This window comes from Rosa chinensis, chromosome 1 (assembly GCF_002994745.2).
Source record: "Rosa chinensis cultivar Old Blush chromosome 1, RchiOBHm-V2, whole genome shotgun sequence".
NCBI lineage: Eukaryota > Viridiplantae > Streptophyta > Magnoliopsida > Rosales > Rosaceae > Rosa > Rosa chinensis.
The window spans coordinates 1,839,118-1,866,152 of NC_037088.1; the positions used below are offsets into that span (position 1 = coordinate 1,839,118).

The window sequence follows — 27,035 nt, forward strand, 5'->3', positions numbered from 1 at the left end:
AACTTTCGCTTGAGATTCAAGGTCCTTACAGAGAGGGCTCTCTACGACCCTTGGTTTTTACCAGGCATTGGTTCTCTTGCTTGCTTCCGCTACATTAGGAATATAACAAGCGGAAGCGGGTCACATCTTTGACAAAAAAGTATCCAAGGTTGATAAACTACATTCCTACCTTTGTTGTTTTAGACGTCCTCTGTTATAAGGTAGTAAAATTATCATATGCGTAATTCGATCTGGGGAAAAACATCCCAACTTTAACAACAAAAACAAAGATAATAGTTGAAAAAGAGAGAGATACTGTTAATAAACTAGTTTACTAGCTAAGCTCCTCACGCAGAAGTCCAGGAACTAGGGCACATACCTCAAAGCAGTCGCTCTGTAGTCAAATTTGAACTTATTCATGAGAAATAATCAAACCAATATCTTCAAGTCCCAAGAGAAAGATGATAGAAACTTACAAATCGTTTCACGTTAATTTTCACCCAATCTGCTGGCTGTCCAATATCGAATACCTTCATATCTAACCTATAAACAAAGAAAAATAAACATTGAGCTCTAACAAGAGAAAAGGTACTTATTAGTTATTATAACTATTACTATTTTGTTGTTATTATATATGAACAAAACCAATGACGCCTGAGGAAACGTAGTAACCGTGGCTTTGTCGCTTTCATGTCAGTAATCTGGGCAGCACAATCCCCAGGAGATAGCTTTTTCCGCTTTAACAAACCTGCGTAGAGAAACCAATTTTCAAAAAAGAGAAGACCAATACTGCAGCAAAATGTGGTCAAAGTATTACACTCATGATACCAGAGCTCTTGAGCTGCTTGTCGCTTTTTGGCATAGTACTCAAATGCTTCTCCTAACATACAAGCAAAAGAAAAAAGGATTACCAGGAAAGGAAAAAGGAAAACAGAATATAAATATATATATATATATATATATATCATCAAAATTCTCCAGGCCTTGGTATTTGCATCACCAACCTCGCCATTTCCAAAAAGGCATTGAGAGTGCCAACCCTGCATGGCACGAGCTGCACTGCTGCAGCATCCCTTAGTGTCCTGCCTGATCCACAAGTTTGACTACCATCAGCCTGCATTATAAATCCAAATGATCATTTAATCAAAAACAAATAAAAATAAACCAGAGACAATCAGGTATAGTTCCAATAACTAAGTACTACTGATTTAACACTGAGCATTGCTTTAATCATCTTATACACCCTAGTAAATAACAAACATATACACCCTAGAAGGCGCAAAGGCAGAAAAAAGAGCACACGTTTTATAACTGTAGAGAAAAAACCATCAATCTTCTTGAAGCACTTAAAACAATATTAGCATCATAAAAAATTAGCTAACTTTTATTACCCGAATCTCAACTCTAGAAGGTTCAGGAAGAGCAAGCTCACTGCCATGCCATCTATGCTTTTCAAACTCAAGTAATGCCTGAAAAAAAATGGTAATTGGGACTCAAGATCCATACAGTAAGGCATACAGTAACCAAAACATAATAAATAGAGCATAACCTTCTCGTAGAAAATCCGAAAAGTCAAAGAGACAGTAGTACAAGTCCTGTGCAGCATGAGAATCTACCCCTAAAACCCAAACAAATACCACAAAATTAAACCAAAAACTGAAACACAGATAGGGAATTGGCGATGAGATAAAACCCCGAAATCCCTCAAAACCACCAAGTCGAAGCTTTTGATTGAAAAAGTAGATCAGGTAAACACAAACACAGAGAGAGAGAGAGAGAGAGAGAGAGAGAGAGAGAGAGAGAGAGAGAGAGAGAGAGAGAGAGAGAGGCCGGAGTACCTGAGAGAGGACGGAAAGAAGCGGTTTGTGTAGGTTTGGCTATCTTCTTCTTCGCTCTAGTGGTTCTTCCTCAGATCTGAAAGGAATTTAAAAAAAAAAATCAGAAACAATCCTCAATTGTAATTGGGAGAGACATATTTACTCACCTAATGACCGGATTATTGGCTGCCTTTACACTGATGGCTTCATACTTTCCAATCATGTTCAGTGTATAGTTTATACTTAACTATAAAATAGTTTATACTTTCCAATCATGTTCAAAGAATTTTAGCATCCATACAACATAATTATACACAAGAACTGGTAAAGTCATAATCATAAACACCCATACACAGTCAGAAGCAAATACTTCAAGTTCAAAGAATCAAAACCCAACCAAGCACACACAAGTTTAGACGTTTATTACCTAATCAAAGACCTCGATCACCTGTCTGCCTCAGGATAAACTGATAAACCCTTAACTCAAATCCATGGTCAATACCTTCAAGCTTCAAAGGACTTTCCTACCAAAACACATATTAACATATATGTTAGATAACCACGATCAATTTCAACCATGAAATTAACATAATCAACAACAGAATCCATTTTTTTCATACAGATTAGGGCAAAAAGAGTAACAAGAGAACAAAACTAAAAAGAAAATGATTTTACCTAATTATTTGTGCTTGAAAACACCACTTGAACACCGTATAAGCCTCCGAGCAACCACGTGAACCAAGCAACTGATCGAACGATATCTGGGTTGGTCGAACGATTTGGGGATTTCAAAATCAAACAATATCTGGGATTGGATTGGGGCTGGGGTTCGCATCAATGTTAGTGAGGTTCTGATCGATTGTTGTTTTTGGGATTGGATTGGGGCTGGGGTAGTTCTCAGAGGAACTGAGGAACGGCGTACAAGAGAGGGACGAGACTCGAGAGAGAGAGGCGCTGCAGGCAGAAGTCGCAAATGACCTAATCGGATAGAAAAATTTGGGGATTTCGAAAATCAAACGATACTGGTTGAAATTTATGTTAGCGAGGTTTGCATCTTGCTTAGATTGTGTTTTTGGGACTGGAATTAGGGGTGGAATCAACAAATTGGGGCTGCGTTCTGAGAGAAAGAGAGGTTGAGAGAATGCCAGAATCATGTCGCGAGAGAGGGAGAGAGAGAGGGTCGAGAGGCTGCTTTCGGGAATGAGATCCCTAACTGACCCCCTTAGGGTTTTCCCACTTTCGACTCAGATCCAATGGCTTAAACTGATTGTTGATATACATCAACGGTTAATAACACGCATACTAATTAAAATAATAAAAAAATAGTTAAAATCTATCCTATTCGGTCGGTTCGGCAATACCGAACCTCCTCTATTTGCTAAACCGCTACCGAGCCGATTATCAACATTCGGTACGGCATTACCGCACCGCACCTCCGGCTGCCGTTTTGGTCAGCGCAGACTCCACCGGTTCGGCCGGTTTCCGATCGGTTCCGGCAGGTTCGGCATTTCAAGCCAGCCCTACAAAATATGGCTTAATGGTATATATTAATAGGCATATAAGGATTATATGTGATCCAAAAATTCTGAAATGGAAATTGACCAATCTGAAAATTCTCATATGTTTATATAACATTGATAGGTATTGTGTAAAAAAATTAGGCCGATCTGCCATGCATAAGGCGCCCAACGTAGCGGTCAACGCTTTGCACAAGCAAACTTTCATAAGGGGAGCGGCACCATGCGCGGACAAACGTTGCGGAATTTTGACATCCGTAAGTAGACCCCCTACCCATGAGAGTGTGGGAGCTGAAAGATCAAAAAAAGTGAATTGCCAAGGACCGGTTAAGAGCATATTTGTTTTATGTTCTATTTAGGGTATTGAGTTGACCGGATAGATCGAGGTCCAACCGAATGCGGAAATTGTTGAAATTTCTACCACTAACATATATTCATATGCAAACAACATCCAGCGGTTCATTTTAAAAAATTCCATTTCGTCCCCCATTTTGCTCATGGAGGGTAACAAGCCTAATAAACTAGTTATACATTACAAGACATATAAGGATTATATGTGATCCAAAAATTCTGAAATGGAAATTGACCAATATTCTGAAAATTCTCATATGTTTATATAATATTGATAGGTATTGTGTAAAAAAATTAGGCCGATCCGCCGTGAATAAGCCACCTAACGGAGCGGTCAACGCTTTGCACAAGCAAACTTCCCTAAGGGGAGCGGCACCATGCGCGAACAAAAGTTGCGGAATTTTGACATCCGTAAGTAGACCCCCTACCCATGAGAGTGTGGGAGCTGAAAGATAAAAAAAAGTGAATTGCCAAGGACCGGTTAAGAGCATATTTGTTTTATGTTCTATTTAGGGTATTGAGTTGACCGGGTAGATCGAGGTCCAACCGAATGCAGAAATTGTTGAAATTTCTACCACTAACATATATTCATATGCAAACAACATCCAGTGGTTCATTTTAAAAAATTCCATTTCATCCCCCATTTTGCTCATGGAGGGTAACAAGCCTAATAAACTAGTTATACATTACAATACATATAAGAATTATGTGCGATCCAAAAATTTTGAAATGAAAATAGATCAATCGGAAAATTCTTATATGTTTATACAATAGTGATAGGTATTGTGTAAAGAAATTAGGCCGATCCGCCGTGAATAAGCCACGTAACGGAGCGGTCAACGCTTTGCACAAGCAAACTTCCCTAAGGGGAGCGGCACCATGCACGGACAAACGTTGCGGAATTTTGACATCCGTAAGTAGACCCCCTACCCATGAGAGTGTGGGAGCTGAAAGATCAAAAAAAGTGAATTGCCAAGGACCGGTTAAGAGCATATTTGTTTTATGTTCTATTTAGGGTATTGAGTTGACCGGGTAGATCGAGGTCCAACCGAATGCGGAAATTGTTGAAATTTCTACCACTAACATATATTCATATGCAAACAACATCCAGCGGTTCATTTTAAAAAATTCCATTTCATCCCCCATTTTGCTCATGGAGGGTAACAAGCCTAATAAACTAGTTATACATTACAATACATTTAAGAATTATATGCGATCCAAAAATTCTGAAATGGAAATCGATCAATCGGAAAATTCTCATATGTTTATATAACATTGATAGGTATTGTGTAAAAAAATTAGGCCGATCCGCCGTGAATAAGCCACCTAACGGAGCGGTCAACGCTTTGCACAAGCAAACTTCCCTAAGGGGAGCGGTACCATGCGCGGACAAAAGTTGCGGAATTTTGACATCCGTAAGTAGACCCCCTACCCATGAGAGTGTGGGAGCTGAAAGATAAAAAAAGTGAATTGCCAAGGGGTGGAAATAACATATATTCATATGCAAATAACATCCAGCAGTGCATTTTAAAAAATTCCATTTCGTCCCCCATTTTGCTCATTAAGAAGTTAACATTACATTGGTAAAAAGGTTTCAACTCGACCAATTGATTATTTTTAGTTATGTTGATTACTTGATTTATTTCAAAATTGGTATTACATGAATATATTGTCCAATTTGAAATAATAGCTTTGTAATTATTGCAGTTAATTAGTTAACAGTAGTTATTGGTAAATATTAAAGGGAATACCCATAAGATTATATTAAAACGGCGGCGTTTTTGCCGAATTAACGGTTAATTCTTTAAAAAAAATTATTTTTTTCTTCTCAAAATATGGCTCAATTTAAAAGACTCATTTCCTAATATGGCAGATTGAAATAATTTTCTACACTTCCATAGTTTTATACATATAACACATGTAATAGAAAATAACAAAAATAAAATATAAATTTTAGGGCCGGGCTTTAAGGGCCTGGCCGGGCCGTAGGGTAGGGCCGGGCTTTATTTGTGTGACCCATACCCTACCCTAAATAAAAAAGGGTCGGGCCGGCCCGCCCTAATGGAAGGGCCGGGCCGGGCGGGCTTAGGGACCAAGGGACATATGATGAGGCCTAGGGGAATCTAACTTCAGACAACAGCATTTAGGGTGCATTGTCTGAAGATAATGTGACAACAGATGAATAAAAACAGTTGTGTGAAACCAAATCAGACAATATCTTTTAGCAAGTATTGACTTAAAAGTTATTGCACAACAGACAATGAATAACAGTTGTGTGATTGAACAATCAGACAACATCAAAAATCAACCATTGTCTGAATAAACCTTGGACTACATTGAAATAATAACTGTTGTCTGAATTGATCCATTCAGACAACATAAAATATCAACCATTGTCTGAATAAACCTTGGACAACATTAAATAATAACTGTTGTCTGAATTAATCCATTCAGACAACATCAAAATCAACCATTGTTTGAATAAACCTTGGACAACATTGAAATAATAACTGTTGTCTGAATTGATCCATTCAGACAACATCTATTATATCAACCATTGTCTGAAAATTAATTGCACAAGAGCCAAGTAATGACTGTCGTTGGATTCGAAAATTCAGACGACATATATTTTTTTGCTGTTGTCTGATTATTTCAGACGACAGTTAAAATGTTTGCTGTCGTCTGATATGTGTTGTCTGATTGAAAAATTGGTGTAGTGTGGAAAGCGAAGTAACATAAAACATAGGGTGGGACTACTGCCACCCTACTAAATACGATGTTCACCCTACTTGTAATTTTTAGACTATAAAGTTCCATTTTTATCCTTGAATTCAATCAAAAATAAAACAAAATGAAGTGAAAAAGATACAAAATGTAAATAGTCAAATACTAACTGAAAAGCTATTACCCTTCCCAATAGAAAAGCTCTGCGTTTTCGTATCCCTTGAAATTTTGTGTTTGTTTCTGCAACAGAAAAGCTAATACCCGCCCTTTGTTCCATGATCCCATCTAACAAGACAACTATGTTGTTGAGACTTGAGAGTACATTCATACATTCAATGACACAGTTAAACCAAGAGAAGAAAAATATGTTCATATTAATCTCGCAACGATACTAAAACAACCTCTCCATTGATACACACAAAATTAGGAAACTGAATGCCTCAATTGAATGTTTCTCAGAGAGAGAGAGAGAGAGAGAGGATGTCAGCGTTGTTGGTTGCGGCAAACATCACAGGTTTGGGTTGCTGGATGACAGCCTAAAGGTGAGTTGCTCGAATAGGACTGCTGGCTTATTTGTTTTTGTTATCTTGAATTATTATTTATTTTTTCAAAATTCAAATACTCAAGGGTAAAATTGGGTTATTATCATAAAAATACATATGTAGGGTGGATATAGCCACACCCTAAACATATAGTGAAAATTTTTGATAATGTAGTGGTGGTATTCAATTACTTTTATCCTACTCCACTACTTTAGTCTTTCAATTCGGTATTGTAATCCTTCAACTTTTACTAATGTGTTTTCCGTCTTACTCCATCAGACTTTTGTTACATGTAAAATGGTAAGTCCAAGTCACCTCCTTGTTTTATGTCATCAAAGCTTCCTTGTTAAGCAATTCTCATATTGACATATTCTTCCAAGCTTGCAAACGGGGAATGCTCAACCTTCCGACGCTTCTGTCTACTTTCTCTTTGAACGCTCTCAATATGGTCGCCCTCATTCTTGTCATCTTTAATGTCAATAAAATCATTATACTTTCTTTTAGATGTCTTTAGCTTGATAACATCTCATAATTTTTGTCCCGGTGCTTTTAAACTTGGAAAAATAGTTTTCAATGGTGGTCATAAACTCACAAATATTGTCATATTGAGATGAGATGTGATTGGAGAATCAAACGGTCTCTAGTGGGACGGTCGAAACATTAGGTTCGGTTGATCGTCTATCCAAGTCTCTTTATGTGTTAAATAAAACGAATCGAAGTTTCTTTCGAGTTTTTGCATCGAAGAGAGTGATGATTTTGGTGTAATTATTATTATTACTCTTAGTTGTGATTGGTAGGGGAAAAAATAATAAAATAAAATAACAACACATTTTGGGTAAATTTTTGTGTTCATTCTGCACGTTAAATTTTTGGGTTAAAAAGCACTGCAAGTATTTTCGAACACTCATGCAGTGTGATGTAGTTGTGACACTGTTTGGACCTAAAATGAGCATTTTGGCCTGACAAGGCATGTGTTGGAGAAATTGAGCCAATGCCAGTGGCTCAAGCTATATATTGTCGACAATTTCAAAATATATTATTTAGAGGCTAAATAAAGCCTACTATGGAGAATTATGCGAGCTGTAAGAAAAGGAAATGATGGAAGCATGGAAATGAAAAGTCAACTTTAGCACATTTTCTTACTTCGGCTAGGAGAAACCGAGCTAAACAAGGAAAGAGGGGCAGAAGACTAATCAAACAAGATTCAAATAAGTTGAAACTTTCCAGATTTATACTAGACATCCCAAGGATCATTTCTTATGAATAGTTCCAGAGCTAGTTTTGAGTGGAAGGCCTTCAAACAATCAGTCCAATTTTCTACAGAAGCAAAACTGGAAAACCGGACCTGTAAGAGGTCCAGCAGCATTTTCGGCCCAACCACATGGAATAAAGCTCTGAAAATTTTTCAGAATGATCTACACTCATAGTGGAACATTTTTTATGAAGAAGTCGAAGGCTCATTCTGAATTCTTATTGGAGAAATAATTGAAGGAATAAAGGGGCAGAAACTGACCTAAAACCAGCTCAATATTCACATGTTCATGTTTCCTACCCACATGAAGAAAGCTAGATGCTTTTCTTTTTTTCCTTGGATATATTTTTCTACTACAATCTCTTTAATAGATCATCATCACTTCCATGTTTCTGCACCTTCATGCTTTGCTTTCATTTCATCATTTCTCTATCTTTTCCATATTTTACAAATCACTTTCATACTTCACTTTCATTATTTTTCTTCCACTCATCATTTCACTCTTCTTTTTCTTCCCTATATAAACACCTTCTCCTCTCATTCTAAAGACACACATTCACAACAACAACATCTCTAAGATGATCTAAGTTCTCTCAAGAGCAAACCTCTCTAAGAGCAACTTCTCTCCTTTTCTTTCTCTTACCGGTGATCACACTCCTAGTCCTAGTCTTCCCAGAAGCCGACTTTCAGTGCCACCAAATCCTCTGTCAACGTACTTCGGTCCTAGTCTCCTTGAGAGCCGATTGTAGTACCACGACCAAACACCAACACCAACACACATTCATAACAACAACATCTCTAAGATGATCTAAGTTCTCTCTAGAGCAATCTCTCTAAGAGCAACTCCTCTCCTTCTCTTTCTCTTACCGGTGATCACACTCCTAGTCCTAGTCTTCTCAGAAGCCGACTTTCAGTACCACCAAACCCTCTGTCAATGTACTTCGGTTCTAGTCTCCTCGAGAGCCGATTGTAGTACCACGACCAAACACCAACACCAAGACACATTCACAACAACAACATCTCTAAGATGATCTAAGTTCTCTCTCTAGAGTAATCTCTCTAAGAGCAACTCCTCTCCTTCTCTTTCTCTTACCGGTGATCACACTCCTAGTCCTAGTCTTCTCAGAAGCCGACTTTCAGTGCCACAAACCCTCTGTCAATGTACTTCTGTCCTAGTCTCCTCGAGAGCCGATTGTAGTACCACGACCAAACACCAACACCAAGACACATTCACAACAACAACATCTCTAAGATGATCTAAGTTCTCTCTAGAGCAACCTCTCTAAGAGCAACTCCTCTCCTTCTCTTTCTCTTACCGGTGATCACACTCCTAGTCCTAGTCTTCCCAGAAGCAGACTTTCAGTGCCACCAAATCCTCTGTCAACGTACTTCGGTCCTAGTCTCCTCGGGAGCCGACGGTAGTGCCGCGACCACAACGGTTACAGAACCAGCCAAGCAAGGGTAACGCCCTAGCAACCCAGCCAAGCTAAAGTCACGCTTTAGCAAGATCTCAACACTTTCCGGTGATTTCGCTCTGCTCAATCTACAATATTGAGTATCGATTGTGTGAACAAGAAGAAACTACAGCAAAGTCCTCACCACGAGGCACAAAGAATCCCGCGACGAGGTTGGTGCTCTCCTCGTCTACAATCGCTCGACAGAAGTCAGGTCAAGGGACACCCCCGACGACCGCACCCGATGGCGCTGGCACGCCCGCGCAAGAAAAGAGACTGTTGACCAGCTGCAACAAAACTAGAGCCAAACAGACACTACACGGTTTTACCAAATAGCCACCGCCAGTTGCTGAGAAGGCATTTGCCTACTCTTTTTCTCACTTCAAAATCCAAAATTTCCAATCTCCCCCATTTTCCATTATCAAAACAGAGAACCTCTCTTCTCTTTGCAAAAAACCCTAGTCTCCTTTGAATTGCAATTTCTGGGTTGACTCGTACAACAATTTCATTCTAACATGGTCAGCTCTCTCTTTCTCTCTCTCTCTCCCCCTCTCCTTGTGCTTCCTTTAAGAAATGCGAATGTCTCATCTTAAACCCATTTGCCCAGTGTTTTTTTTCACTTTGAATTGAAATCTTAGTGGGTACTCTTAATTGAAGCTAATTTTGGTTTGATAATGGTTGTGAATTAATCTATTGGATTTCATCCTGCTAAATTATATTTCTTTTATCAAACCCAACATTGCAACAATTGGATAAAGCTCAATGGAGAGGGTCAACGTTGCCCCATGAATTTTTCCAATGTTTTCATTTTGATGTATCAAGAAACACTACTACAAAAATTACATCAGACGACACCTCTCAGACGACACATTACAATTTTCTGCCGTCTGATTGATTTTTTTTTTTGGACGTCGTTTTTGTAAAACCTGTCGTCTGATATGAAATTATGAATCAAATTCAGACAACGTTTCAAGACAGAACTGTTGTATGATCCTAAAAAAATTGAGCGGCAACTTTCCCACCATGTTAGTGGTGCCAAATCTCATCTCAAAGTCAAAAATTTTGCCCAACAGGTGTTAATCATACAACGAGAAACAATAAAACTGTGGTATGATTTATACGATTGACAGAAAGGAGGGAGATTTCCCACCATGATGTTTCCTCCAGCTCCCCAAAAAGAGAAGCCAAATTAATAGGAGACTAATCTCAAATTTAGATGGCTGCATTCATACCACATTCTTAGACAAATCTATTGTGTGAGTCATTGTCTAAATTGATAGGCTCTCATCACAAACCCAGTTGAAACCCTACACTTAAGCAAAAAAAAAGGGCAAAAAAGAACGTAAGTAGACTGACACAAAATACAAATACCGAAACCTTCTCTCTCTCTCTCTCTCGACAGACCCGATCGAAACAGGCCAAAGCCCTTTCTCGACTCGCCTCTCTCTCAATAGATGACCCAAAACCAAAACCCTAGCTAGCTCACTCTCTCGCCAAAATGTCACTCTCCCAAACCAATCTCATCTCTCCGAGTGTGATGGTAGACCGCGAACGGGATTGAGACGTTGAACTGAGATCGATTTTATTCAGCTCGACTCGATTCCCTTGGAGCGAAGCTGTTGGAGAAATCTGGTAAGACTCAGAACCCGGAGCGAAAACTCAGAACTCGGAGCTGACAAAGCCGGCCGAGCGTGTTGGTGAAGCGAATACACATATGCAAGACCAAATTGTTCGCGCGCCTCCATTTTTTTCCCACATTGGATGCGATTTCAGGTATTAAAACTTTCTTTCTGTTGATTCTCTCCGATTCTGTAAATGAGTTTTGATTATTGTGTCCTGTTTTCCGTTGAGTTCTCTCAAGTTTTGATCTTTTTCTTGTAATTATCATGGGGTCAACTGCGCCTAGTGTTTTATGATGAGGACCCAAATTTGTGGATGGGTTTCTGGGTTTCCTCAATCATCATAAGCCTCCCGAGCCGCGGATCCGACGAGTTCAGGCCCTTCGTTCGACCTCTCCTCGAGTTTAAATTCTGGTAGTTTTGACTTGGTTCTTCCCCATGAACATCTTCTCCAACCCAATGCCAAAGGTCAGTGCCCTAGCTCTTCCCCAATCTAATTCTTTTGAATTTGAGTTGAATTTCAAGCACTTTGTTTGCTAATTGGATCTGAATTGTGCATGTGATTCTTAATTTTTGTTACAGAGACTTCGGGAAAGCAAGAGAGAAATGGCTAATGGTACTAGAGGTAATTGGTTGATCGTTGATCATGATCCTAAGGTTAAATTCATATATAGCATGGAAATTGTAATGTCTGTATTGTGTTTGTTAATGATATTGGTGGATTGTAAACTATTGGAATAATTGAGGAATTGGGGTTTAGTTTTGGGATTGCAATGCTTGAATAGACTGGATTAGATTTTGTGACTAGGTGGTTTTGAACTGTGAAAGTACTCTTATTTCAGGTTCGTTAGCCTTGACGTTCGTTGTTGGTTTCATAGAGCAGCGAGTACCTCCCGCTCCTTGCAGTGGAAGGATAACAGGTTGGTGCCTCCCGAATCCACCATGACTTGCTAGACTCTGCCAATTGGACCTTAATTTTTGTGTTTGGCTTCATTGACAGTTCCCCTGCTAAAGTGTGTTTATTATTTTGCAGCTTTTGCTATATTTTGTTTGTTTGCCCTCAGAAAATTGTAGTTGAGAAAGATTTCATGAGAACAACATGTGTAGTCTAACTTTTATGGGTTCTTTTCTTCCTTTTGTGTTTTTACTGTGATGCTTAATTGGGATATTGACCCTGTTGTTGGTTGTACTCCTGCAGGTGATTACTAAAGAATCTCTTTTGGTGGCACAGGTAGGAAAAGAATAGTCTTTAGTACTGTTTCTATGTCGTCACTGATTCATCACAATTTTTTATATTGATGTTTGAGTTTGGTTGCGTTGAATGCAGAAGGAGGATTTGCGTAGAGTGATGGACTTGCTATTTCTGAGGGAGCACCATGCCCGAACTTTACTCATCCATCACCGGTGGGATGTTGAGAAGCTTTTTGTAGTGCTTGTAGAGAAGGGAAGAGCTTTCTTGTTTGCAGAAGCAGGTGTATCTGTTTGCCTCAAAATCTTCTCGGCCGAAATGAGAGCCGAGGGACTTGTGGTTGAATCGTCCTTCTGAAATTGCGCGGGCGTGCCAACTCGCGGCCGAATGGCCAAGCGAGGTTTCTGATTTGAATGGTGCGTGATCTGACTTCTTTCAAATGATTGTAGGCCGAGGAAGGAACCCTCTCAGCCTTTAGGTTCTGATGCCTCTGTTGCAAGGACTTCGGTTAGGCGTCAATCCTGACCGGGATCTTCTATCACACTCACTTCTTGAGTAAACTCAAAGGTTCGGGTGATAAGCGAGAGATCTATTGGGTGAAGATACTCGCAAATCACGGTAAAGACGAAGGTGAAGTGGATTCGGTTGTCAAAACGTTGTGAGATGATATATGTGTGAACGACGAATCGCATCAATCCAATCCGGACTGGCCGAAAGAGATCAATGGATGATAACTCTATGTTACGAACTACTCCTAAGTGCGAAAAGTAAAGTGCATATAAAATAAAGAACAAGAAAGTAAAATGCTTGAATGTAACGACTGAAATAAAAGTAAGAAACTAAAATGAAAACAAGTTATGAAAGTTGAATAGAAGGCAAAGTACCTATGAAAGAGTAAGAGAAAAGTTTGAGTAAAAGTTGTATATTGATTTGTTTGTGTGGTGCAGGACCTTTTACAATGAGTTACAATGTGCTATATATACAAGTCAAAAACCCTAGCTAACTTGTCCTCCAAGACGTGGAATTGAAGTAGGATTCTCCTTCCTTCTAGGATTGATTCGTCTCATAAAATCCTGACTTGGCTGATATGTGAAATCTTCACAATTGAAATCTATAATTGATTCGAACTCCTTCCTTGCGAGGATTCCTCAGTCGATATTGTTGCCTAAACTTGGCCGAACACTTTTAATTCTCATTTCGGCCCACCTGCATAACCACCCTTTTGAACTTGGACTAAACCAAACATATGGCTGCATGGTCCAACTCACTGATTTTTGGGTCGTCCGTTCCTAAAACCTCAAATCAAGCTGGGTGACCGACCGACACTTTTCCCTCGGTTGTATGACTTCACTTTTCCCTCGGTCGTCCGTTCCTAAAACCTCATATCAAGCTGGGTGACTGACCGACACTTTTCCCTCGGTTGTATGACTTCACTTTTCCCTCGGTCGTCCGTTCCTAAAACCTCAAATCAAGCTGGATGACCAACCGACACTTTTCCCTCAGTTGTATGACTTCACTTTTCCCTTGGTCGTCCGTTCCTAAAACCTCAAATCAAGCTGGGTGACCGACCGACACTTTTCCCTTGGTTGTATGACTTCACGAACTATTTATCTTGAATGGGTGCCAACTCAGTCCCATTTCTTCTCAACATGGTCGTACACGAGAGTAGCTAAATTCAGGTCCAAACATTGCCCCCCCCCAGTCTCATAAGCATTGGCTCTTAAGCCAAGTGGTTATGAGACTTGAATAAAAATGGAATATCTCAAAAATACCTGGTCGTGATAGTTCAATTTGGTTGCGCAACTTGAATCACAAAACTCGGCCTTGACATGTAAAACTTGAAAAAACTTGGCCGATACATCCCAAGTTTGAAAGCACGGTCATATTATCTTGGGGAAGAAAAACAACCCGACCGAGACTTACTACTCGGTTAAGGCTACTACTCGGCCAAGGCCTACTACTCGGTCGAGACAACCTACTCGGTCGAGACAGCCTCTTCGGTCGAGATTGCTTACTCGGTCAAGACTTTCTACTCGGCCAAGGCTTTCTGCACGGCCATTTCCTATGATATTTCCAAATCTCGGCCGAGATGTCTTGAGTGAAATTCAGTCAAACATTTTTTTTCACTGATAACCTGGGTCAGGTGGTACACAACTTGTGAGCTTGGTCGTAAGGACCAACACTGAACCCTTGGCTGTGGCATTTAAAATGGACCGAGATATTCCTATGCAAGGCCTTTCTTTGAAAAGAACACGAAAAGCCCAGATCTGAAACCAAAAATTTCTCTCTCAAAAATTCGTCCACGCTTTCGCAGTCTAGATTCTTTGAAATTTTTGTGGAGATTCATGACCTATTCCGATTCGGGTACCCAACCCGAGAGTTGAGCATGATACCGGCAAACTGTGGAGGATTCAACTGGGACTGCAGAGGATCAATCTGACACCGGCGAGTTTTGAGGTGGGTTACTGGTCAGAATCTGGGGTCGGCGGGCTGCAGAGTGGGTTGTTGCGGCCTGGGTACCACGTAGGCGAGCTGCAAGGCAGGTCATGGTGGAAGAGGGAGTCCGGATCAGCTTCAAATTATTCACAATTCCCCCTAGTCTCATGAGCATCGGCCCTCAAGCCGAGTGGTTATGAGATTAGGAACAAAGTGATCAAACATTCCAGTCCATCATCTGGCGCCAGTTATGTGACCGATGAATATCTTTAAAAAAAAAATACCTTGGTCGAGTGGCCGAAGATTCGGCCGTGCTACTTTGCTAACTCGCCAGACACAAACAATTGGACGAGCCTAAAAATGAAAATTTTGGCCGTGTCAGCTTACTGAAAAAGCCTGATTGAGGTGTCCATTTGCTTTGGCCAAGGCTTTAGGCTTGGTTGAGTCCACATCTTTGGGTTAAGATTGGCTGGGTTTAGGTCGTCTTTAACTTTGGTTGAGCCATTGTTTTTCAGCCGGGGTTGTTTCTAGGCTTGGCTGTGTTGGCCCACAAATCAACTTGGTGGAGTAACAACCAAACTGTTAAACCTTGGTCATATGTAGAATGCCTGACTAATGATTTTCCCTTCTTGACAGAGATGGCCGTATTGATCACTCTTTGCCTCCTTATGAGAGTTCCATGGTTGAGATTGACATGGATGTAAGCCTCCCACATTCCCTTCCTTGGATTTCATTGCTTGCTTGGCTGAGATTGTTGACTCTTTCTTTTTACAGGATTCGCCGATTTGGGTGGGACTCATCTTCCTAATACCTCGGGCATCGGCCAACAACTTACAGTCTCAACCAACTGTTCCAAGGAAACTGAAGATATCAATGTGCTCGGCCAAGAAGTACTGCTTAACCATCACCCACTTGTATGTGTATATTTCATTCCGCCTTAGTGTTTATTGTTTTCAATACTCTAGAGGAAGCAACTTAAAGCTTTATGTTTGCATAGGTTAGAGAATCTCACAGTAGTACGACCCTGGAGTTGGCTCTTCTCAACCAAACTAAAGCAAATCCCCCTATGTTCGGAACGCTTACTTCTCTTCCTATCGAAGGGATGTCCACAAGTGAGCAAGGTACAGTTTGCAATCCATCATCAGCCGAGCTTGTGGTGAGTGCCTTAACAACTTCAAATTTTGTTTACCTTCAGCCGAATTATATTAATCTCATGTCTTTACCTTTTTAAGACTGTACGTCGGGTGATCTCGGTTTAGAGCTACTTCAATTTCTAGATGCTTTAGACCACACCATGAGCCCCGTAGAGGAAAAGCATTTCTCTCAGGTAGAGGCTTATGAGGTTCATGCTCGTTCGGCTGTTGTAAGTTTTAGCCTCTCTCCTTGCCTAGAAGCCCAAAAGGAGCTTGAAGCCGGTGAGAAATGAGAAGTGAGGATGATGAAATCCGCAAGCACACAAATTTTGACTAGATTCGTAAACTGAAGACTTCTTTGGTTGTGGGGAAGCATAAGGTGAATGTTCTGAAGGTGAAGATGGATGATCTAAAGTGGTAATTAGCCGTAGTTGAAGAACAAATTGAAACTATCTCAAACTCCATCCAAAACATGACCTCGCCATGCGTATTTCTATTGTGTCCTCAGCCAAGTCTTGTGACAATAAGAGAGACTTCTTGAAGCGGAAAGTTAATCGCGGCAAGCAAGGCTTGGAAAATGATAGAAAAGCCATTGAGTTTTGATATTTTACTAAGCCGTTTGGCTCATTTGTAGTGTCTAACTATATTTATGTGTATGGTCTTGGTTGACTCGGCCGTTAATTTTGTAAAGTGACTTAGCCGCTCTCTTTATACATCTCGGCCAACTATTTTATTGTCTAACTCAGCTCATTTCTGTATTTTGGCCGACCCAACTCTTTTCTATCTTGGTCAACCAATCCTCTTAGTTAAATTCGGCTGACGCTTCTTGTTTACCTTGGCCGACCCACCTCTTAGTTAAAACTCGGCCAACTCTTCTTATTTACCTCAGCCAACCCATTTTTGATCGCCTTGGTCGACATTTCTCTTTTTACTTTGGTTTACCAAATTCTTGGTCGACTCGGTCCAGATTTCTTTTTACTTCGGTCAACAAAATTCTTGGCGGACTTGACCGACTTCTCAAGTACTTCGGCCAACCAAACTCTTGGATAACTTGGCCGACATTATTATTCCAACCAAATTCTTAGTAGCCTCGGCTGACTTCTAAAGTACCTCAACCAACCTAACTCTTGATTAAAACTCGGCCAACACTTCTTGTCTACCTCGGCCGACCCAACTTTTGGTTAAAATTCAGCCGACATTTCTTATTTACCTCGGACGACCCAACTCTTGGTCACCTCGGTCGACGTTTATTTTTTACTTTAACCAACCAAATTCTTGGTCGACTCGGCCGATATTTCAGTTTACTTCAACCAATCAAAATCTTGATCGATTCGGCCGATATTTCATTTTGCTTCATCCAACCAAATTCTTGGTCTACTCGGTCGACTTCTAAAGCACTTTGGCCAACCCCTTTTTTATTTACTTCGGCCAACCAAAATCTTGGTCGATTCGGTCGACTTTTGAAACACTTTGGTCGACCCTCTTCTTATTTACCTCGGCCGACCTAACTCTTGGTTGCGTTGGCCGAGATTTCATTTTACTTCGACCGACCAAATTCTTACTCTACTCGACTGACATTGCTTTTTCGCTTCGGCCAACCAAATTGTTGATCGAACTTAGCCGACATTTATTTTTTCTTTTTGGCCAACCAAATTGTTGGTCGAATTTGGCTGACACACTTCTTGTTTACCTCAGCTGACCCAACTCTTGGTTAAAACTCGGTCGATACTTCTTATTTTTCCTCGGCCAACCCAACTCTTGGCCGCCTCGGCTGAGATTTATTTTGACTTCGACCAACCGAATTCTTGCTCGACTCGGCTGACCATACTTTTTCGTTTCGGCCAACTAAATTATTGGTCGAACTTGGCCGATATTTCATTTTACTTATCTCAGCCGACCCAACTCTTGGTCACCTCGGCCGAGATTTTTTTTTTTTTTTTTAGTATTTACCAAAATGAAAGCAAGAAAACAATATGTAAACATTCTTGTGGCTGTTATGGAGGTGGCCAACGATGTTTTAGTTCAAACACATAAGTTTCTTTGTTTTCAGCATTTGGTTCAAGCTTCTGGAGTACATGAAGCATCATACTCAAAACCCTTGTAGTATGTTCTTGATTTTTGGCCACTATGTAGGCCAACATTTCAACCTTCAGACATGTTTCTGAATCACAAGCTTTAGCTTTTACCTCAAATTTTGCTGATTGTGATTTCTCTTGATCAGCTTTGTCTCCAACAATCGTGTCAAAATGTTCAATTTCTTCAACCAATTGATCTCCGTACTCAACCACATGATTGTCTACTTCTTCGAACGCACTTGAGTGACCAATTTTGGGCTCAATCTTCAAATCAGCCAACCGCGGAGCTTCTGAGCCGACTTTATCTTCTACAACTGAACTAAAAAATTTTTTGTCGTGTTGGATGAATGGGTGAGGTGGATGAGATACCATTGAAATCATATTTACATTTTCTCGTGCTCGATAATCTTCCTCGGCCTTTCTCCTTCTCTCCATGGACTCTTCCTCATACTTCCTCCAATCCTCATCCAGTTTCTCTTTACGCTTTTGAAAGTATTCATTCAACTCTTCTTGGCTCTTTCGAGAGTTTTCATATAAGCTTTCTGTACTCTTTTTTATGGATTCAAGGATTTTCCAACAATTTTGTTGGTGATTTGAAACAAATTTTGGACGTGGGTTGACCAAATATCCGGTCTTTTGATCAGTCCATGTTCCATCCATGTATTGGCCATTAAAACCATATTGAGTTGTTGGTGTTTGTAAACTCCATTCGGCATGACTATTCAAATCAACAAAACTATTGTACATCGCATTGCTGTATCCACCATTGGCATCATATATTGAATTAGAGCCGTTTGCATTCGGCTCATAGAAATTCATTTGTAAATATGCTAATACATTTCTGTCCCACTGGGCGTGCCACAAGATGTTTGCCTCAAAATCTTCTCGGCCGAAATGAGAGCCGAGGCACTTGTGGTTGAATCGTCCTTCTGAAATTGCGCGGGCGTGCCAACTCGCGACCGAATGGCCAAGCGAGGTTTCTGATTTGAATGGTGCGTGATCTGACTTCTTTCAAATGATTGTAGGCCGAGGAAGGAACCCTCTCAACCTTTAGGTTCTGATGCCTCTGTTGCAAGGACTTCGGTTAGGCGTCAATCCTGACCGGGATCTTCTATCACACTCACTTCTTGAGTAAACTCAAAGGTTCGGGTGATAAGCGAGAGATCTATTGGGTGAAGATACTCGCAAATCACGGTAAAGACGAAGGTGAAGTGGATTCGGTTGTCAAAACGTTGTGAGATGATATATGTGTGAACGACGAATCGCATCAATCCAATCCGGACTGGCCGAAAGAGATCAATGGATGATAACTCTATGTTACGAACTACTCCTACGTGCGAAAAGTAAAGTGCATATAAAATAAAGAACAAGAAAGTAAAATGCTTGAATGTAACGACTGAAATAAAAGTAAGAAACTAAAAATGAAAACAAGTTATGAAAGTTGAATAGAAGGCAAAGTACCTATGAAAGAGTAAGAGAAAAGTTTGAGTAAAAGTTGTATATTGATTTGTTTGTGTGGTGCAGGACCTTTTACAATGAGTTACAATGTGCTATATATACAAGTCAAAAACCCTAGCTAACTTGTCCTCCAAGACGTGGAATTGAAGTAGGATTCTCCTTCCTTCTAGGATTGATTCGTCTCATAAAATCCTGACTTAGCTGATATGTGAAATCTTCACAATTGAAATCTATAATTGATTCGAACTCCTTCCTTGCGAGGATTCCTCAGTCGATATTGTTGCCTAAACTTGGCCGAACACTTTTAATTCTCATTTCGGCCCACCTGCATAACCACCCTTTTGAACTTGGACTAAACCAAACATATGGCTGCATGGTCCAACTCACTGATTTTTGGGTCGTCCGTTCCTAAAACCTCAAATCAAGCTGGGTGACCGACCGACACTTTTCCCTCGGTTGTATGACTTCACTTTTCCCTCGGTCGTCCGTTCCTAAAACCTCATATCAAGCTGGGTGACTGACCGACACTTTTCCCTCGGTTGTATGACTTCACTTTTCCCTCGGTCGTCTGTTCCTAAAACCTCAAATCAAGCTGGATGACCAACCGACACTTTTCCCTCAGTTGTATGACTTCACTTTTCCCTCGGTCGTCCGTTCCTAAAACCTCAAATCAAGCTGGGTGACCGACCGACACTTTTCCCTTGGTTGTATGACTTCACGAACTATTTATCTTGAATGGGTGCCAACTCAGTCCCATTTCTTCTCAACATGGTCGTACACGAGAGTAGCTAAATTCAGGTCCAAACAGTATCCCCTTTTTCACAACTAATGGGTGTAGAAAGATGAAAGGACTGTGGACATTGCTTTTGCAACGGCTATAAGTATCTACCCATTATTTGCACTTTCTTATCTTATTAGTCCAGCTAAGATGTATGGAAAAGAAATATTTGTTTTATATTCCGCCTGATGTCCCAGCCTGATGTCCATGGCTACTACGCACTCCATTGGGCTGATCTCGCCCACTACATAATTCAGGTATATATATTCCGCTTCTACGATTTCCTCTGTGTGGAAAATGATAAATGAATAGCTTGTTTGTTGTTGATGATTGTTAATGCTTGGATCCGTGGGGATCTAATTAACGATAAGTAAGAGAGAGAGAGAGAGAGAGAGAGAGAGAGAGAGAGAGAGAGAGAGAGAGAGACACAAGATGTATAGTGGTTCGCCTCCGCATGAGCGGAAGACTACGTCCACTTGAATGTTTAACTATGTGTGTTGAGCCTTGCGGCCTAACAAGATTACAAAGTGTGTTGTAATGGAGTGAATTGGAATGAATTTAAGTGGGAGGAGGCATTCCTTTTATAGGTAAAGGAATGCTTCTCCTTTACATTTTCTTAGATGTGGGATGCAAAACTACTATTCTAGTCTAGAAAGCCTATTTGTGAGGGCATGTTGGCAAGGCCGGGAAGGTGGCTTCCCGGTGACGGATTTGCGACTTCCGGATACCGTAGCGTAGCTTGAACATAGGGCTACAAGATGCATGTCTCGGTTGGGCCTCACCATGGCTTGTGGGTGTCTCAAAGAGGGTGTTACTTATGCTTGGTGATGTAGTAAATACTCCATATTGTTGGAGGTATGTACAAGTCCCCGAAGTCCCCAAGTAAGAGGAGCTTCTTGGTTGGGGAGTTATACACATGATGTCACCAAGCATAAGTAACCGGGCGGTACGGAGCCCCTACAAGTCCCCGAACTCCGTAAGCAAGAAGGGACTCGTTAACCTGCACAACAAAGACAAAAAACGCGCATATGTAGAATGCTTGTTGTATTGGTTACCGTTCGTATTAATGGAATGCGAAAAGAATTCGATTTGTAGTGAGCAACAAATGGTAGAAGAATTCAATATTCCATTAATGTGTATGAACATGTAAAATATTGGTAGTTGTATATGTGGATCTTATGGCCATATAACACGCACAATAGATAGTGGCAAGTGTAATGGGTGTCCATATAAATTTCTGGGAGTAGTCCCGGTGACATCGTATGAAGCGTTTGTGAACTTGGGGCTTAAGTAAAGCATGTTGGACATGATCGAGCAAGTCGGGTTGTTCGAGCAAGTTGGGTGTAGTTGAGTGTGTAGGCGTTGTGCGAGCATGCGAGGCGTGGCCCAAGCGCAAGTCGTGGCCATACTCGATACCCAAGCGAGTCGAAACCCGAACAAGTCGTTTATCCGAGCATGTTTTAGTAAGTCGTAAGTGTCACAAGCTTCTAGATGCATGTCACAAGTAATTGAATTTAAGCATGTATGTGTGTAGCATGTACTTGTAGTAAAGTTGCTAATAACATTTTATAGGCATGCTTAAGGGTCATGGAGACATGTATAGTCATGGCATCAGCGGTAGCTCAAATTGTAAGAGCGAAAAGATAAGAGGAAGGCACTTATCTTATGCCGATTTGAGGTTCATTGCTTATGGCGGATAAAGTACTCCAATAATGTCCGTCGACTCGTAGTGGAGAGTGCATGCGCCATAGAAATAATTGAATTTCCTTAGAACAGAATAGGTGATTAGTTCATGAGTATGTAGAATCAAGACTAGTATTTTGCATATGTACTTTGACAAAATTGTAAGCAAAGTGTATAAGCAATCGAAGATGAGTTGCTATTTGGCCATGAATTTTGTTGATATATACATGTGTATACCTTGTAAATATGTGTAGACGCACACTTAAATTTCATTTGAATTTGGGTGACGCCAAAAATGAAGTGTGATGCTACTGTGATTATGAGATATCTTAAGGTAGAGGGACCAATTTGGTCAAAAGTGATGCAAAGATGCACTCGTCTGACTGATCAACCATCAATGACCGTAAAGCCACAATAATGTGGAGTGTAATTAGTGGTGGCATTGAGTGAAACAATATGCACGAAGAATTATATCATGTGTATGATTGGAATTTCATATGTTTGAGTAGATCAAGTGCATAGACTAAGTGTACGTCAAGTATGCTATGTACCATGCAGCATGTGCTCATAAATTGTTATGTGCAGAACAGAAGAAGCATGCAGCACAGATAAAGAGTGTGTTGACTTCATTTAGAGATAAAGGAGAGCAAGGTCACAATTAAATGCATGTGTAATTGCATGGCAAGTGTAGGGACATAAATGTATTGTGCTATGTATCATGCTGCACGCATGACAAATAGTTTGTTTGTGCAGAACAGAGGCATATATGTGGTTTTCCGAGCTACATGTGCACCGCCAGAAAATAGTGTATCATGCTGCTGATATGTGGCAGTAAAATAGCCATGCTTTCTCACAAATAAGCACGTGGTCTGCTTATGAGTAAGGATCAGTCGATCAGAATATCATATAAGTATGAGTTGTAAATCAGTGGACTTATCTTGGCTGGTCTTTGGCTCGAGCAAAGTGAGTGATCGATGAAGGTCATTAATTAGCTGGAGGCCTTTGCTCGGATTGAAAGGGCCGATACCAGAGTTAATGTGAAAATGGGTGGATGGCCGTCGATGGAGCTTAGCGGAAAAACCACCGCTGATGGATATTAGGGGAGCGGAGGCCGGCTAGCAGAGATGGGCAGCAGTGGTGCCTGGCGGTCTGTGCGGCTCGAAGGCAGTGGGTGTGCAGCGGAGCATTGCCGTCCGAGATGGCTAGCGGAGAGGAGCCGTTGGCTAAGTTCGGCGGAGGTGTGCCACTGAAGCACAGTCCGGCGGAGGACTAGCTAGAGGCGGAGCACTTGGTTGTTGCGTTTCGGCATCTGCTGCCAGCGGAGCTTGGGTCTCCTAGCGGAGCGCCGAGGAGCTGCGGTCGCCAAAGCCGGGTGGAAGAAGCTCGAGTCAGCGGAAAAAAGGTTCAGCGGAGGAACTGAGCGCTGATGGCTAGCAGTGGAGCAGCTCAGCAGAACTTGGCCAGCGGAGGAAGGTAACAACAGTGCAGTCCCTGACCTGCAGTGGGCGGAGCTCGTGCCGGCGACCAACGGTGGCGGATGCCGTGTTTGTCTGGAGGACCTGGTTCGCAACGGTGGTTGTTGTCTGGCGGAAACCACGGAGCTCAGCGGGGAACTGGAGCTCGGCGGATGAGGTTGGGCGGAGCTATTCCCGGCGGAGCACCGGAGCTGCAGAGCTCGGGGCTGGTGAGCGGAAGTCCCCGGCGTGGGCGACCGCAGTTTGGCGGAACTCAGCTTTTGGTGGAGAGCTAGGCCAGCGGAGGAGCGAAGTGCGGCGGAGAGTCCGAGTGCGGCGGTGCGGTGGCGCTGATGGTGGTGCAAGGTCGGTGGTGTCCGCTTGGCGGAGGAGTTCGCCGGTGCCTGAGCTCAGTGGAGATCGAAGAGTTCGGCGGAGCTGCAGGTTGAAGTGCAGCGGAGATGAAGTCTGGCGGGAAATTTGAAAATTGGAGGGGTGCCCAGAGAAGATTTCTGGGTGTCCAGAGAAAATTTGGCCGCCCAGTTTTTTTTTTTTGGAGTCCAGCGTTGACTAACCTTGGTCAGCGTTGACCAACCATCTCCAGCGTTGACCAAGCATTGACCAAGCCTTGTTCGGCGTTGACTTTTGTGAGTTGGGCGTTGACCGACCCCGCCGGGCGTTGACCAGCCATGTTGGGCGTTGACCAGCCCCAATTTGATGTTGAATGAGCGTTGACTCGACATTTTCAGGTCAAAGTTCGTGGTAGGTGACGAAGCCCTTGTGTTGGCTTCCCACAGACGGCGCCAATGTTAATGCTTGGATCCGTGGGGATCTAATTAACGATAAGTAAGAGAGAGAGAGAGAGAGAGACACAAGATGTATAGTGGTTCGCCTCCGCATGAGCGGAAGACTACGTCCACTTGAATGTTTAACTATGTGTGTTGAGCCTTGCGGCCTAACAAGATTACAAAGTGTGTTGTAATGGAGTGAATTGGAATGAATTTAAGTGGGAGGAGGCATTCCTTTTATAGGTAAAGGAATGCTTCTCCTTTACATTTTCTTAGATGTGGGATGCAAAACTACTATTCTAGTCTAGAAAGCCTATTTGTGAGGGCATGTTGGCAAGGCCGGGAAGGTGGCTTCCCGGCGACGGATTTGCGACTTCCGGATACTGTAGCGTAGCTTGAACATAGGGCTACAAGATGCATGTCTCGGTTGGGCCTCACCATGGCTTGTGGGTGTCTCAAAGAGGGTGTTACTTATGCTTGGTGATGTAGTAAATACTCCATATTGTTGGAGGTATGTACAATGATGAAGCATATATTTCTGTGTAACTATACTTCTATTCTGTGTTTGGCTTTTGACTGCTCAAGCTCTACTGTTTGTTGTTTATGTTGTTAAAGCATGGCGGGGACTGATTGAGAATATAGGGCAGACAGCATTGCATTGATGTGCTCTTGCAGACTGGAGCTAGGGTTGAGGCTGCTGATTTCAATGGGTACCGGCTAATAGTCTCATTAATTAATTAATTAATTTTGTTTCTCCTTTCAGTTGGTAAATTCTTCTTGGTTATTTTTTTATTGTCATACATTGCTGCTTACTGGTTTTCCTTTCTTTGCTCTAAGAAACACTACAAAAAGGATAATCACCTTGGTCCATGAGCATTTTGTTCAAAACTATTTCTAATTGGAAAATAACTTTACCCCTACTATTCCCCGTGGCCCATACTATCTTGTCATTAGTTCTGTTAAGACTTCCTGTAGAAAAGCGTATACTAAGCCAGAGAACATGAAGAGCTACGAAGGTCAAAGAAAAAGAACCGAATACGAAAATCAAACCCATTAGTGAAATAGAGGAAAAGTTTTACTCTGAGGTAAAAATTTAATTTCTAAAGAGACTCAAAGGAGTTTTCTTACATAAAAATGGACACAATCGGAAGCTAACTTACCTAATAAGGTACTGCTGTTAAAATTTGGGTTAATTTATTCTTCTATTTTACTTTTAAGTTTGGCTTATGCTCATGGGAGGATGAATAATTGAGATATGGTTTAAAGGAGACAGCGTTCTTGGAGCCTCTTGCCCCATCTGTATCTGATGTGTAAAAAGGCTGCTAAAAGTTTAGAATCATTTGCTGCTTTTTATTATGTTATGCTGTGAACTAATAACAGAAATGATTGATGAAGTCTAAAATCAGCTAAGATCAATTTCATGTAATCCCTTATGTAAGAGTTATAAGTTCTTTAGAGGCAAGAAAAAGGGGAATTGTGCTGGAAGAGAGCTGTGGACATTGCTTTTGCAACGGCTGTAAGTATCTACCCATTATTTGCACTTTCTTATCTTATTAGTCCAGCTAAGATGTATGGAAAAGAAATATTTGTTTTTGCTTGGTTGTTAACTTTCTTGTTATGTACATCTTACTGAAAAATCTGTGCTATCCATTAGTACTATTGGTTGAGGTTTAATGCCTTATTGTTGTCTACTTGCATGTTCTGTTGATTATATGTGCAATTTCTTATCTATCTTGCATACTGGATATTAGCTTATTAAGCTAACTTTGGTTTTTCTGTGTTGATATTACAGATTCTCATGGCACAAAGAGCAAAGTAAATGACAACAAGTGCAAAGAATGGAAAGATATTGTTGACACGTAAGTATTGCTTAATGATTGTTTATATATTGTTAGTCCTTTCTATTGTTGGTCAGCAGAGAGCTTATATATTGTTGGTTCTTATGTTGGTATGCTTTTATATAGTGCTATATCAATGTTTAAAGGGGAACGCAACAAGAAAGGACGGAGCTCTGTTCAATGGAAGAACATGGCAGTATTTTCAAACTATTACAGTGGGCTAGGAGAGCCAATCATGTTTATGGTCAAGTGGAAATTGATGAAGTGCGTAATGAGCTTGCGAGTTATGTGTTGAAAAACATCCTCAAGCCGTAAAGTATGCAGTTGCTCAAGCCCTAGAAGCTGTGAAGTGAAATAGGCTAGAAATGTATTTTTGTGCTCCAAAGTGACAATCTAAAGTGCATTTCTTCACTTATTTTGCTAGTGGAGTAGCTAGTATAGATGTGCTCCATAATTTGGTGTTGGAGTAGTATAGTGCTCCTTTTTGGCAATATTGTCTAATACATTTCAGTACAATTATGTGGATTATAACAATATTAGATATATATTGGTAATTACTGTTCATTTGGTGATTTTTGATTTCATCTTCTGCTGTACGTACACAATGTTCACAACAGCCTTATAATAAAAACTGTTGTGTGAGAGTAATACAGATCACAGATGCAATCAATGTTTTAGTTGTGTGAATAACAGTCACACAACAGTTTTAACAAAAAAATGACTTCTGAATCATCTTCACACAACAGTTTTAACAAAAAAAAAGACTTCTGAATCACCTTTACACAACGGGTTCTTAAGTTGCACGTCGTCTGAGTGACGTTCACACGACAGTTAATGATGTCGACAAGCTATCGACAGCCTGTCGACATGCTGTCAACATGGATGCCGAGTTCTTCAGACGACAGTTCTCCAAATCATGTTTCATCAGACGGCAGCGAGATGTACGAC

General features: G+C 41.0%; 1 protein-coding gene and 2 long non-coding RNA genes across 3 annotated transcripts; 2 read left to right on the forward strand and 1 right to left on the reverse strand.

Moving 5' to 3' along the window:
* On the reverse strand, window positions 1-1,871 carry LOC112182182 (AT-rich interactive domain-containing protein 5-like). The gene is made up of 8 exons (XM_024320636.2): window positions 1,818-1,871; window positions 1,529-1,597; window positions 1,371-1,448; window positions 984-1,093; window positions 808-859; window positions 652-727; window positions 456-522; window positions 1-373 (listed from the first exon to the last, which is right to left on the reverse strand). Exons 4-8 carry the CDS (start codon window positions 1,023-1,025, stop codon window positions 314-316), a joined length of 297 nt encoding a protein of 98 aa, XP_024176404.2. The 5' UTR covers window positions 1,026-1,093; window positions 1,371-1,448; window positions 1,529-1,597; window positions 1,818-1,871; the 3' UTR covers window positions 1-313.
* A 9,096-nt stretch (window positions 1,872-10,967) lies between these two features.
* Window positions 10,968-12,708, forward strand: LOC112176422. The gene is made up of 6 exons (XR_002926933.2): window positions 10,968-11,409; window positions 11,543-11,723; window positions 11,838-11,880; window positions 12,098-12,268; window positions 12,454-12,486; window positions 12,583-12,708. It is a non-coding gene; the product is annotated as an uncharacterized LOC112176422 (long non-coding RNA).
* Window positions 12,709-20,515: 7,807 nt separating this feature from the next.
* LOC112176417 lies at window positions 20,516-26,651 on the forward strand. Its single transcript, XR_002926932.2, has 4 exons — window positions 20,516-20,581; window positions 24,865-25,765; window positions 26,042-26,108; window positions 26,214-26,651. It is a non-coding gene; the product is annotated as an uncharacterized LOC112176417 (long non-coding RNA).
* Window positions 26,652-27,035: the final 384 nt, after the last annotated feature.